Raw genomic sequence first — 12,885 nt, forward strand, 5'->3', positions numbered from 1 at the left:
CTGTAAAGCTACAACATAAATCCAAACAGAAAAAAGGACTTTTTTTCTTCCTTTCTTTCTGCCAGTGAAATACAATGTCACTGAAAATGGCCTTTATAGCTATGCTATGAACACATGAAAAATTGCAAGAAGGAAGGAGAATAAATAAGCACGGTAAAATATTTACCATTCTAGGCATCAGTAGCCAGGGGCAGATTGATGGGAAATGCTCAGTTTGGGGCTGACAGCCTTTAAATGACCTCTTCACAAGGCCTGAATCCTGAAATTCAACGTGCAGGGAGCTCCAGGGGGACGTGCAAGGCTTTGGTGGGAGCATTTTGCCGTGACAGCAGCAGGAATTACAGGTGCTCCCTCCTCCAGATGCTGGGAGAGCAGCTCATCCCAACGAGGCTCCAGCTGCCCCCCTTCACACAGATCATATGCTGCATTTCACTTCTGGCTAGGGCTCACCTCCATTTATTGCTTTTTTGGCTCAAAATTAATGCTTTTGGGCTGCAGAAGCACTTCCCAAGATGGATTTTTCCACTGAGAAAGGAGCCACAAGTGAAGGACCACTTCATATGGTCAAAGTGTGGGGCTTGGGAGATTTATTTTAAATTAAATAAGTTATTCCATCTGTCCTGGACACAGGCTTGCTCTAAAGTAATTTGAAATCCATGGAGAAAACCCCCACAGTCAATTATTTCAGTCCTTGGAGCTGAAATACCCTACCAGTAGTTCATCACCTGGCAAATAAACCTGCCAGCTCCAAACTTTATTAATCATTTGCTGTACCCTGCTTGAACTTTTCCCAACTGAACTCAGGAGTGCTCTAATTCTCCACCCACTGGTACCAAAAGAAACAAGCAGAGGACAAAAGGAGAGTGATGAAGGCTTCATCTCTGCCTCCTCCACTGCAGGAACATGAACTTCCAGTAATTTGGGGAGACACCTGCCTTTTCCCCACAGCATCCCTACTTCTAAGCCCAGTTTCTGGAATCAGGAAATAACCAGACCAATCCCTTCCTTGATGGGATTTTTTTTTTTAATTTTTGGCCTGGACAGGGAATTATTTTTACAGTGATTTCTTGAACTGTGATTCCAGAGTGATAATTAACAATTTTTCTCATAATCTACATGCTCTGACACCTTCAAAACCTTGCTTTATTATGTGCCTGTCTTCCACCTTCTAAATGTTAATGTTTTAGCCTTGAAGAAATAAGTGAAAGGGAAAGAGATGACAAGAACTCCACAGAAAAAAAGGAACAGATGTTCCTGAGATCATAGCAAAACAAGCCACACACTTAATAGGAACAAACTGTGATGTATAACATCATTATTTTCCTAACCTTTCTAAAATTACCTATTTGACTGATTTCTGAGGTGTGAAAAGAGGCATAAGGCCTTCCCTCCTGTCAAAATACCATTGTCTGGAGAAATTTAGAAGCTCCCTGTTTCAGCACCTCGAGACCACGAGAGCACAGACAGATTTAAGACATCTTTGAGTTTGTGCAAGGCTCACAAGAATGTGGCCATTAATACCACTGTAACTGGAGAAGGGTTTATAGAGGTCCAGCTAAAATCCAAAGCTCTGAATCAGTGCCAATCCCAAAAGAAATGCACCCAGAAGTCAGCTTGGCTCATCCAGAGGGGCTTTGGGATGGAAGGAGGGGCACAGCACCTGCACCTGTTGGGGTGCAGCTCAAGGGCACGAGTGCACAACAGGGATCAGGTTAGAAATTAGGGAATTAATTAGGGAATGGGAATCTCTCACAGCTGCAGGAGGGTGCTGATAAAACACAGCACATCAAGCTTGCAGCACCCCAGCCTCGTTCAGTGACACATCCCAAACTGGGACAGATTTCAATACTTTCTGAAATGGAATGGTGGTACTATTCTAATTATAAGGTATTTTTCCTTAATTTCTCCTCTTCACGCTTTCCACTTAACTTTTTTTTTTTATTCATATTGTAAGTTTAATTTTCAGTAATTAATGGCAAGATACATCCAGGTAGGGAATACCTACCTTGGGCCAGTGACTCTTGTGGATGCTGTGGTTAATAAGGCACCTACAAGGGAATGATGAGGAATTCAGATCCCTTTCTAAACTGGATTACCAGACCCTGGCTTTCCTTCGGACAAGGGAAAATCGTGTTTGTACCACTTATTTCATTTACCATTACTGCTATTCCTAGAGGACACCTCATTCAGATGTGCTTGCTCCTGCTCCTGCCACTTCATGTTTTACACAGCCATAGACAAAACTATCAAATCAGTGCAGTTTCCTGTAACAGGCTTTTCCCATGTTTTAATGACTGTAACAACCAGAGAGTTCAGAAATACACAGTTTTTATTTCAAAAACAAATCTGAGAGAAGAGAGGAGCTGATAAATTGGGTCAGTGATCCACGTAGCCTGAGGTCCTGGTCGTCATGGTGGGGAGCAGCTGGAAGTTTGGGAAAAACACCAAAGGACAGAGCATGGAATGATCCCTCCCAGTGCATTCCTCCTGCAATCAGACTTCCTTCAAATTGCCTCCAGACCACCCTGGTTAGCAAGCACTGAAAGCTGCACTAATAAAAATAGATCTCATTTCTCTCCAAATCCTTTTATACCCTTGACCTCCCCGGCATCCTGTGACGAGTTCTACACTCAAACCAGTGCTGGTTTTTTTGCAGGGAATTACATTTTTTTTGAAAGCTGCTGCTTGCTAACATTGCTGGGATGAGCTTGTAGATGATCACGGGGGAGAGGCATCGGCGGCAGGGTCAGGTCCTTCTGTTCTGGAACCAAGCTGCAGATTTGGAACCGGCTGGGCGGCCTCGTCCCTGCGGGAAGAGCAGCGATGCTGAGCTGGTGTCTCATGGGGAGGAGGAAGAACAACACCCCCGCCCTTTCATTTGTCCCATGGGGTTGATTTGGGAGCAGATAGGAGGTGGAGCCGACGGGAATTGTGTCAGCACTGCCAAGTGAAGGCTCCCTGGGGCGGCTCCAGAGCTGGCAGGGCTGCCCGGGCTTGCGGAACGAGCCCGGTTTGGGTTTTATCCGAGGCTTTCCCTGCTGGGTCATTTCCTCCACCAAGCAGGTTTGGACAGCCCGACAGGGGAGGGAGCAGGGACCTGGCAGCAGCTGCAGGTTCAAGTTCAACCAGCAGGTATTTTGCACTTTTGGCCTGTTTTATGTGCTTTAAATATGTCTAGTTTTTGGAAGGAGCTGAGGTCTCCATCTGCTGAAAGTCATTTATGGCATTTCCTCTAGCAGCCAAGGATGAGTGTTTATTTTAAAAAGCAAACAAAATGTAAGCAACAAAGTCTGCCTTTTTCTTTCATGAGAGCAAAGACTCCATATGGAAAAGGCTCCAGGGAAAGAGTGACAATCACGTGGCAGGAGGAACAGCACTTCACTGAAATGGGAAGCACATTCCTTGTGGATATAATTTTGTCCCTAACAGAGCCATTTCTGTGGGGATTTTCTGAACATTTATCTGTCCAAATAAATCCTTGAGTGATCAAGTTTAACCCTGTAAACTGCCTCTGTTTGGGGTGAGAACTATTTATTTCTATAATGGACAGATTTTCTAAGTAAGAGAGTGTCTAGAAGGGAGCATCCTACAACTCATAAACCTACATGGAGACCTATATAAAACCCACATAAACCTATACAACAAATTGCTGCACCCATGAAGTGCTTGTGCAATTATTCCTTTTCAAATAATATGAGTGCTTATCAACTTAATAAACACATTAAGCACTAAATGAGCAATATTTTTTTTACATCAGCTAAAAAAATCAGTGCATTTATACTTCAAATATCTATGGAGTTGTAACCATCCAAGTCAACATAGGAGGATGGGAGTTTTTTACCTCTTCTTGTCTGTCATTATTTTACCTGTAATAAAATTCAACCAGGCCCCAGCCTGGTGTTAGCCCATTGAGTTGGAAATCTGCAATGCACTCGTGGAAAACTCCACTCCCTGTCAGGCCATTGTACACCACGGGGCAGGCCTGCTTATCCAGAGCTGCAGAAACATCAAAGCTCTTGCCACCTTGGAGAAGAGTAAAAAGGGAACAATGTCACCAACTTGCAGTAGTATTTTATCTCAAAACAATCCCAATATCTATTATTTTTGTGTATGGGGGTTTTTATGCTTTTCTGAATAGTGATAGTTCTGTCTGCTTTGTAAATCAAGTAAGCTGATCCATCATATTTCCAGCTGAACCCACCTCATAAGAGATGTTCTTACACCCCAAAAATGTGGAAATCACTATTTTATGTGGATTAGTATAAGCAGCAGTCACCACAAACAGAATCTGTAACTCTCCCTCTGGAACCTGTGGCCCTGATCCTGCAGAAACATTTCACCCAGGACATACCACAACTATAATTTAATTTAAGCAGGGAAGTGCCCATGGCAGTGGAGTTGGAACCAGAGGATCTTCAAGTCTCTTCCAACCCAAACCAAGATTTTATGGTTCTAAGCAGATTTCTCAGGGTGTAAGATGATGCATTCCCCAAGATCACATGGAATCTCACTGAACAGTCTTTCCTCCACTAAAGGAACTGCAGGCCAAGAAATGAAGGCAGAGGTAGCTGGACTGTGTTGAGCTTACCAGCAGTAAAACTGACTCCATACTCATCCTGGATAAGCCCATCCTCAGCCAGCTCAGCCAGGGAGGCATTGGACCACTCAATGCCAGCCTTCCTCCCATCAGGAAAAAACACATAACCTACAGTGAGGCTGAAGGGGACAGGAATGCAGCAGGTTTAAAGTTCAGCCTAAACTCAAATGCACCAGAACAACAGCAGAGAGAATTGGGACTGTTCAGCCTGGATAAGGCTCTGGGGACTTCCAAGAGAGCTGGAGAGGGGCTTTGGAAAAGGGCCTGGAGTGCCAAGGTATGGGGAAATGCTTCCCACTGCCAGAGGGCAGGGTTAGATGGGATTTTGGGAAGGAATTCCTCCCTGTGAGGATGGTGAAGCCCTGGGATAGGGTGCCCACAGCAGCTGTGGCTGCCCCATCTCTGGAAGTGTCCAAGGCCAGGCTGGATGGGGCTTGGAACAACCTTGGGGCCAGGGACATTGGTCTTTAATCCTCTGGCTGCAGAGAACACAGTGAGCAAGGCAGGGCTCCTGTGGAATGCCCCACTACAGCTGGAGCCTTCTCAAACAGCTGGGAGTGCCCAGTTTGTACCTCTAAATCATCCAGACAGACAGACAGACAGCTCCATCAGCCCTCAACAATCAAAGGGAAAGGAAACAAAGGAAGGTAAAAGCTGTCCTTGTGACTAACTGCAACTGAAAAACTGGGAGTAGGGAGCATGAGGGCGTGGATGGAAATTGGGCTGTGCAGGTTCAAAGCAAGAATTCACACACAGGTGTCCTGCAGAGCAGCTTTTGCCACCTCTAAGATGAGTGGTTTCAGCAACATGAAGTTCTTTGGTCACTTACTGAGTTGTGGTAGCTGGCATGTTGATAACTGTTAAATGTGCTGCAGTCCCATCCTGCAAGAGAGAAGAAAGAAAAAGCAGCCAGAGTTGTGCAGATTCATTTCTGAGGTTACTTCACTGGCTGGACCAAGAAGACACTGGACAGAACTCAGCTTATGCAATGTGCTATGGCTTCACACTTTAAAATCCTCTCACTACCTTTTCCATGAGAATCTGGCTGCAAACAAATCCAGGAATATAAACCAAACACATTCAGGACAAATTAAGGACAACTGGAACAACAGAAAGTCCACAGCAAGAGGACATAGGAAGGAAACAAAGCCTGCAAAGAAGTACAAAACTGGTGTACTATGACCAGATTTCTCTTCTAACCTGTACTCATCTATGTCTGGGAGCAGCAGATTGGGAAGTTAAGGAGGAACTGGAATCTCCTGGTTTTACTAATTTCTCTTCCATCCTTAGGTCTGGACTCTTCATGCTCCACTTGGACTGCTCTGAGGCAAATTTAAGCCTCCTCTAATGCTATAAATAAATGTACAGACACTCAGGGTAAGAGGACTCCAAACTTCTGCAATAAACTTCTTAATGAAGTCAGCTGGCTTTTAATTAGGTGCAGAACAGCCACAGTCACTTTGAGTCTTGAAAAACAGGACAACAGGGAGAGGTTGGTTATACACATTGTGGTGCCAAAGCTCAGTCCTAGTAAAAGATACACAGGCACATGATAAATCAGGATTTGTATAGAAGTGGGATTTTCCAAGCTGGGAAAAGAATTTTTATTCTGAATTCAGTCTAAACCCCTGTAATGCAGCCTATAATAGAGAGTTTTGATTTATGCCTGGCTTGTCAAAGGAAATGCCTTTTCAGGAGCATCTGCTGGGCTTGGCTGGCAGCTGGCAGGGCCTGCCCTCAGCATGTCCCTGGGCTGTGTGCTCCCAGCAGCCACAGCTCTGCCTCTCCCCCACGCAGCACAGCAGAGAATTATGGCTCAGCACAGGCAGAAATATTTGCTGACTGCTGTCATGAAGGCTTAGGATGCTTCAAACACCTCAGGCTTCCCATTAATGGGAATCAGCACTGCAGCAACTCCATGGAGTGCTGGGCACTTGCAGCAGCTGAGAATCTCTCCTGGAAAGCTGCCTGCCTAATTTTTCTTGAAAGAGCCCAAACAAACTGTTTCAAGTTATCAAACAAGTTTTGCTTCAACCAGTGCAGCAAAATCTCAGTTTTTACACACACAACTCTGCTTTTGAGAGCTGCTCTCAACACTGATCTTGGTTAATGGTGCCACCAGTGAGCATTTCAGACTGTACACCATGGATGTTCCCAAATCCTTATTTCTGGATACTTAAATATGCCTGAAAAGCTCAGAAGAATTTCCTGGTTAAATAGCACATTGCCATGTTAATACCTACTTCAAAGTGTGCCAAAATCATGACGTAACGGTGAATCTCAGCCCAGCTCCGGACACCTGCAAAAAAAGAACAAAATCCCTCACCCTGGAGTTTCACCATTCCTGGGAAATGTGAACTGTACCTGAACTTCACAATAACCTTTCTGGATAAAGAAATATCCAGTAATTGATAAGATGGTAAGCAATGTATGTCCCCAAACCAGTGTTGGCATTTCCTCTGGAATGTCTTCACCTCATGCCCAGGCATGGAACTGGATATTTTAACAGATAATCCTTCACCTCACTGCCCTGCCAGTGCCAGCTACACTGAAGGCATTCCCAAGGGAGGGAATTCTTCCCAGTGCTGTTACCATAGGAGTGGCTCCGAATGCCTTTGAGGGAAAGTTGAATTTTCCCAGCATCTTCTATTTCAATCTCTCCAACAGACCGGCCCCACTGCTCGTGTCGGAAATGCTGCTCCCTTTGTCTGGAAGAAAGAAAGGAGTGGGTCAGCACAGGCGAGAGCTCCAGCCCTCCTCAAGAAGCCTCAATGCCAATCTGATGCATTTATCTCCTAAAATGAAGGAAATTTCAGAGATCCGGACCATGGTTATCCCAGATTTTACACATCACTTCTACATTTCCCAGTTACTGTTACATAATGTGACACCTGAGAATGAAACATCACCAAAATAACCTTTTGTTTGAAGAAATGCTGGGCTGCCAAACAGCTGCTGCTTAGAACTCAGCAGGTATCACCAAAACACACACATTATTGATATACATAATTTCACACCATTGATTCTCATATTTTTAGCTCTTCAGAGCTTGTATAGTGTTTAAAACACCCACTTCAGCTCCTTTCTCATAAGATTATATTCCTTTTCTTAGCTATATCCGGACCATTGACTTGGGAGCTGCCTAAATCAATGAAAACAGAAATACTCCTGATGCTAAGGGTTTCATTCAGATAAGAAATATTCCTGATGCTGAAGGTTTCACTCAGATATCAGGAAGATCCCATTTGTGTGCAGGATCCCCCAGGTGTGGTGTGGCATTGAAACCAAGAGCCATGTCCTTTATTAGAGCACTTCAAATTAAACTACTTCCTAAATTCAACTATAACACACATCAGACCTTGAAGAGAGGTGTAGAAAAAATTATTATTAACCCCAGAAAATATTAATCTTGTCTCTCACTTTTTGACCCTCTGGAAGAGCTTGATGGTCCACGGCTCCTGGGCTAAAGCACGAGCAAATGTGCTGGGGTTACTGTCAACATTAAAGTTAAAAACATCTGTGGAGTTCTCCCACCTAGAAAAAGAGAGAGGAAAAAAAAGACATTATTAGCATTCAGCTCATACTAGGCCAAGCTGTGCACTTGCTACTTTGACAGAGGCAATCTTTGTATTTTATTGGAAAATTCTGATTTTTTGCCGTTTTAAAAGAGCCACGAGCTTACTGTACATCCCAAAGCAAAGATGAAAAACTTACTGCAAAGAGAATTTAACTGGTACAAGTTCTCCTTCCTCTTCACTCCACTGCTGTCTGTAGGATCCTTTCCTGCAAGGCAAAGCACTATAATTTTATATCACTCCTAAACAAACAACAAAATGTTTCTTGCATGTTTAGAATTGGAATAGATGAATCTATAATACTCTATACCACCAGATTTATTTTCATTCCTTAAAAATCGAAGTGTCTTAGTTACCAAAGAGCCTTTGGTTCATGCTGGCTAAATTTAAAATAAATTAAATATATTTCCAGGTAGTGCTGAAAAAGCCTTGGTTTTATGTGTAGATAAAAGAAATTAGGGAGTGCTGTAATACCTGAGTAATCCATCAAAATTTATCTTCCAGCACATTTGGGGCTCCAAGTATTCCATAGTGAGTCCTCCTCCACTCCAGATCTCTTTGGATTCATCTCTCACCATCATGTTTGGGTGCTGTGGGTGCTAAAAAGAGGAAACACTTCAGGAAAACATTTGCTTAATTCAATTGTGAGGATGCCACAAAGCAGTCTTGTTATACTGAGTATTACTAAAAACCCAAAATAATGCACATCAATCCTCTATGTTGTTTTTTTTTTTTTTCTATATTCTCCAAATAGGATTTCTCCTGCTTTTTCTGGTCATGGCTACTTAGTGAAAGAGATTTGTGAACATAAAGAGAGTTGAGTGCAAAGGGATTTATGTCAGGTCTTCTCTCCTTCTTTAGTATGTAGCCAGCTCTTAATAAAAAAAGAAAATCCTCAGGCAAAAGTCTGATTAATGATATCTGATTAAGCTTTCTTTTCAGCGAGAATGAAGCAGATGTGCATAAAACTCCATAAAAGCTTTCCCCTCTCTTTTAAAGAGGCAATTCCAAATGGTTTTTATAGCATGAAAATTAAAAAAGGGGGAAAAACCAACCATAAGCAGAAAATGGAACTCATCAACCATGTGCTGCACCTGATTGGAAAGACTGGAAGCTCAAATTCCTCCTGGGGGATTTAATAAGGCACTTTTTAGAAAATGTTCTGTTTTGTGCAGATTATGGGAAAGGGGAATGAGTGTCAGATCCTACAAAAAAAAAGGGACATACCCAGTACTCTGACCAGTTCTACCACTGCCTTTAGACACAGCACTGGTGCCTTACTGGTGTGAAGATGCAGAGGACATGAACCTTGGCTTGGGATCCCATCACAGGTTCAAGAAGGGAGTTAAGCTCTGCTCCTGAGCATCACCCCACATGCAGCACTTACTTCAAACTCGCCTATCCCATCCAGCCTGAGGAAGAGCCACATCTCACAGAGGCCAGCGGGACGTCGGGCGAGGCGAGCAATCACAAAGGTCCTGTTGGTCTCTGCAAAGCCGGTGAAGTACAAGGAATCGAGAGCCTGGGGAAAGGGAAACGGATTTCAGCTCCAGCTGGAGGCAGGAAAGCTTTTTTTTCCATAGGCTTCTGCTCAGGGATCACATTTTGCTTTCGCTTTTTGTATTTCATAGCAGGCACCCTGAGAACAGCCAGGGAGCTTTAAAAGCAGCAGTGAAACCCTAGCCAAAAGAAAGGAGAGCTCAAAAGAAATGGGGTTGGGCAGGGAGGGGTGCCAGGCACCGGGATGCAGGGAACAAAGGGAGTACCTGAGGGATTGCCAGGGGGACGGAAGGGCTGGAATGTAGAGGATGCAGGGGGGTGGAGGTGGTGTAGGTCCAGGGAAGTTTGACTCCAAAGGGGAAAAGGTGTTCTACGGGAATGTGGGGATGCTGGGGATGGGAGTTCCAAGACCAGAGGAACGTGGCGATGCTGGGGATGGGAATTCCGAGACTGGGGGAACGTGGGGATGCTGGGGATGGGGGTTCAAAACCTGGGGGAACGTGAGGATGCCGGGGATGGAGTGCCAGGGGAACAGGGAGATGGGAGCGCCAGGGATATGCGACACCGGGATGCTAGGATATGAGAATAAGTGTCGCAGAACCGGGTCCCAGGGAAGGGGGTCTCCGGGCCGGGGGTCCCGGGCCACTCACGTGGGGGTCGGCGCGGAGCGGGCGCGGCCGGCGCGGCTCGGCGGTGCCTGCGGCCACTCGCTGCCGGCAGGCGCCGAGGCAGAGCAGGAGGCAGCCCAGGGCCCAGCGCTTCAGCGGCGCCCAGGAGCCGGGGGCGGCCGCTCGTCCGGCCCCGAGCAGCGCCAGCAGCGCCGCGGCCAGCAGCGCCAGCAGCGCCGGCAGCGCCGGCATCGCGGGGTGCGGAGCGGTGCGGGGAGCGGAGCCCCGTGCGATGCGGGACGCGGTGCGGGCCGGCTCCGGCCGCCCCCAAACCCCGCCTCGGGGCCGCTCCCCGCCGCGTCCCGGCACGGATCGCGGTCATTTCCGCGAGGGGCTTGTCCAGCTGCGGGAAGTTGGATTTGCTCGGTTTAGTTACTGCGCGCTCCAAGGGAAGTTCAGGCGGTTCTCCTGGAAGGACGGACACTAGAGGAAAGCCTCTAGTGATGAGTGCAGAAAAAGCGGGTGTTAGGCTCTCTTTCCCCAACTCTTTGCTGCAAATCGCTGAAGGACAGTCCGTTTAAGATTAGAGATATGAAATAAGTGTTTGACAAGCAGGGTGGTGAAACACTGGCACAGGTTGTCACAGAGGTGGTGGATGCTCCATCCCTGGAAACATTTGGATGCAGCTTTGAGCAATCTGCTCTAGTTGAGAATGCCCGTGGCAGGGGGGAGTTGGACTAAATTACCTGCAAAAGGATCCTTCCAAATCAAACTATTCTATGATTCTGTGATCCTGTGGTTTCTGATCCTGGGCTCTTGGCATCAGTGGGTCCTTCTCTTCCTCCAGCCAACAGGCACCAGCCCATTTCACTCAAGGAACCAAAAAACCCACCCGCAGCAGGTATCTCAGCATCTCTTCAGCAGCTCTTGTAGGTACCATTTCTAGAAGCCATATTTTTGAAGGCTTTTGGCTGGCTGTAAGAGATCTTTTTTACTCCTTCTACAATTAGCATTTAGTCTCATTTCCCTGCACTGAAACAAACCCAGCCTCTCAGGAGAGGCTGAAGTGCAGCTAATCTTGGAGAAAGCTGGGGCTCTCAGAACCTGTGCTTTCTTTCTCCTGGGTGTTTGGACTCCCTGTTAGCTCTCCAAACTTCTCAGCAGATTCCCTGTTACTTGCAAAAACATTTATTGTGCATTTTTATGTCTTGTGCCTCTGTTTGGTTTTATAACCACCTCTGCCCTGGTTTGTGTTTAATGGATCAGCGCTTATGGTTCTTTCGATTTTCCTCTCTGAATGTAACTTGTTTTTAATGACCTCCTGAGCTCTGCTGCTCCTTTTTGCCCTTTTCCCAGTTTGTCCTGATACTGATATGCACTTACACTGCCTTGGTGATCATGTTTCTGTTGTTCCCTCAAAAGCTTTTAGCGCCTTAGATGTTCCTTTTACCTTCCTGAAGAGGTTCCTCGGTTTTACATAGCTGCCCTTTTCTGAGACCAGGCACAGCTGTTCTGTGGTGCTTTATGGCTGCCCATGGGCCACAACAAATTAAAAGGAGAAGGGCAGAAGGCACCAGAGATTCAGACAATGAAGTTCAGAAATTAATTTCTGTAAATCACCATTGCTTCAGCCAATATTGAAGGGGCACATCCTAAAGTTAAGCACCTAGAGCAGGCAGAGAGCCAATAAGTTTGTTTTCCAGAGAGTCAGAGGGATAATAAGGTTGTTTTCATACTTCAGATTGTGCTGTGGAGGGATTGAGAACAGCCCGAAAGAAAGAGATGTGTCACAATGTTATCACCCTGCACCTGCAGCAGGGCAGATGTGGCTCAGCCCACAGAAAGGCTGCAAAGGGAATGGATTATGAAAAACAGCTTTTCTTTTTTTGTTAGAATCTGAGCACATTATTGACACAAAGCAATAGTCAGTGGGGAAAGCTCCACACAAATGACAAACCTTTGGGACTTTACAAACATGCACATAATTAAATCCTCCTCTGAGGTGGAAGGGGCTACAACAAATGGCAGATTCTTTTAAACTCTTGTTTTCCCCAATGCAACTCACGAGCAGCTTTGCTGCCCTTCCCCAAATTGCTGGAGTCCTTACACGAACCATTTGGATTTCCATATTTGCATGTCTGAGGGGAGGAGAAATGGGGTGTGAATATTTCATGCCTGATCTGAGTCTCCTCAGGCCACGGTGAAGGCATTGTGTGTGTGTCCCTGAGGAATCTGTACCACAGATAAGCTCCTTCCTTCCTCCGAGGACAGGACATGGAAACAATTTGTTTCGTGCCACCTTCTGTTTCCACATTTCTTAGGTAATTTGTTTGAGGGCTTGAAGTTATCTCCGGCAAACAATTTATCTTGGCAATGTTATTTGTGGTGGAAATGGGTTCCAAACCATCAGGACTTGCAGAAGAACCAAAGTCCCGGGGATGTTTTTAGCGTGACAACACCAGCTCCCTGTGTATTGAAACAAATCTAAGAGCTGCTCCACGTGTTCTGCAAAAATGTGGGGAGGAAAAGACTCAACTGATTTGTTTTTTTAAGATCAGGAGGAAATCAGGAACCTGCGACCGATGCACGGTGCTGAAACACAATG

General features: G+C 45.6%; 1 protein-coding gene across 1 annotated transcript; it reads right to left on the bottom strand.

Annotated features, from left to right (window-relative positions):
* Nucleotides 1-2,318: 2,318 nt before the first annotated feature.
* Nucleotides 2,319-10,558, bottom strand: LOC121349006. The gene is made up of 11 exons (XM_041459069.1): nt 10,323-10,558; nt 9,560-9,694; nt 8,647-8,771; nt 8,312-8,380; nt 8,018-8,131; nt 7,190-7,305; nt 6,841-6,896; nt 5,427-5,479; nt 4,589-4,716; nt 3,867-4,023; nt 2,319-2,806 (listed from the first exon to the last, which is right to left on the bottom strand). Exons 1-11 carry the CDS (start codon nt 10,530-10,532, stop codon nt 2,719-2,721), a joined length of 1,251 nt encoding a protein of 416 aa, XP_041315003.1. The 5' UTR covers nt 10,533-10,558; the 3' UTR covers nt 2,319-2,718.
* Nucleotides 10,559-12,885: the final 2,327 nt, after the last annotated feature.

The sequence above is a fragment of the Pyrgilauda ruficollis genome, unplaced genomic scaffold, assembly GCF_017590135.1.
Source record: "Pyrgilauda ruficollis isolate IOZ18807 unplaced genomic scaffold, ASM1759013v1 scaffold13, whole genome shotgun sequence".
Classification (NCBI taxonomy): Eukaryota; Metazoa; Chordata; class Aves; order Passeriformes; family Passeridae; genus Pyrgilauda; species Pyrgilauda ruficollis.

Bases quoted from the DNA above. Each gene is read 5' to 3' on its own strand.
- LOC121349006 (XM_041459069.1), bottom strand. From the start codon at position 10,532: ATGCCGGCGCTGCCGGCGCTGCTGGCGCTGCTGGCCGCGGCGCTGCTG. The intron at 8,381-8,646 runs GTATTACAGCAC...TTTGCCTTGCAG, and splicing joins AATTTTGATGGATTACTCAG to GAAAGGATCCTACAGACAGC. The intron at 6,897-7,189 runs GTAACAGCACTG...CTTTTTTTGCAG, and splicing joins CATTCGGAGCCACTCCTATG to GTGTCCGGAGCTGGGCTGAG.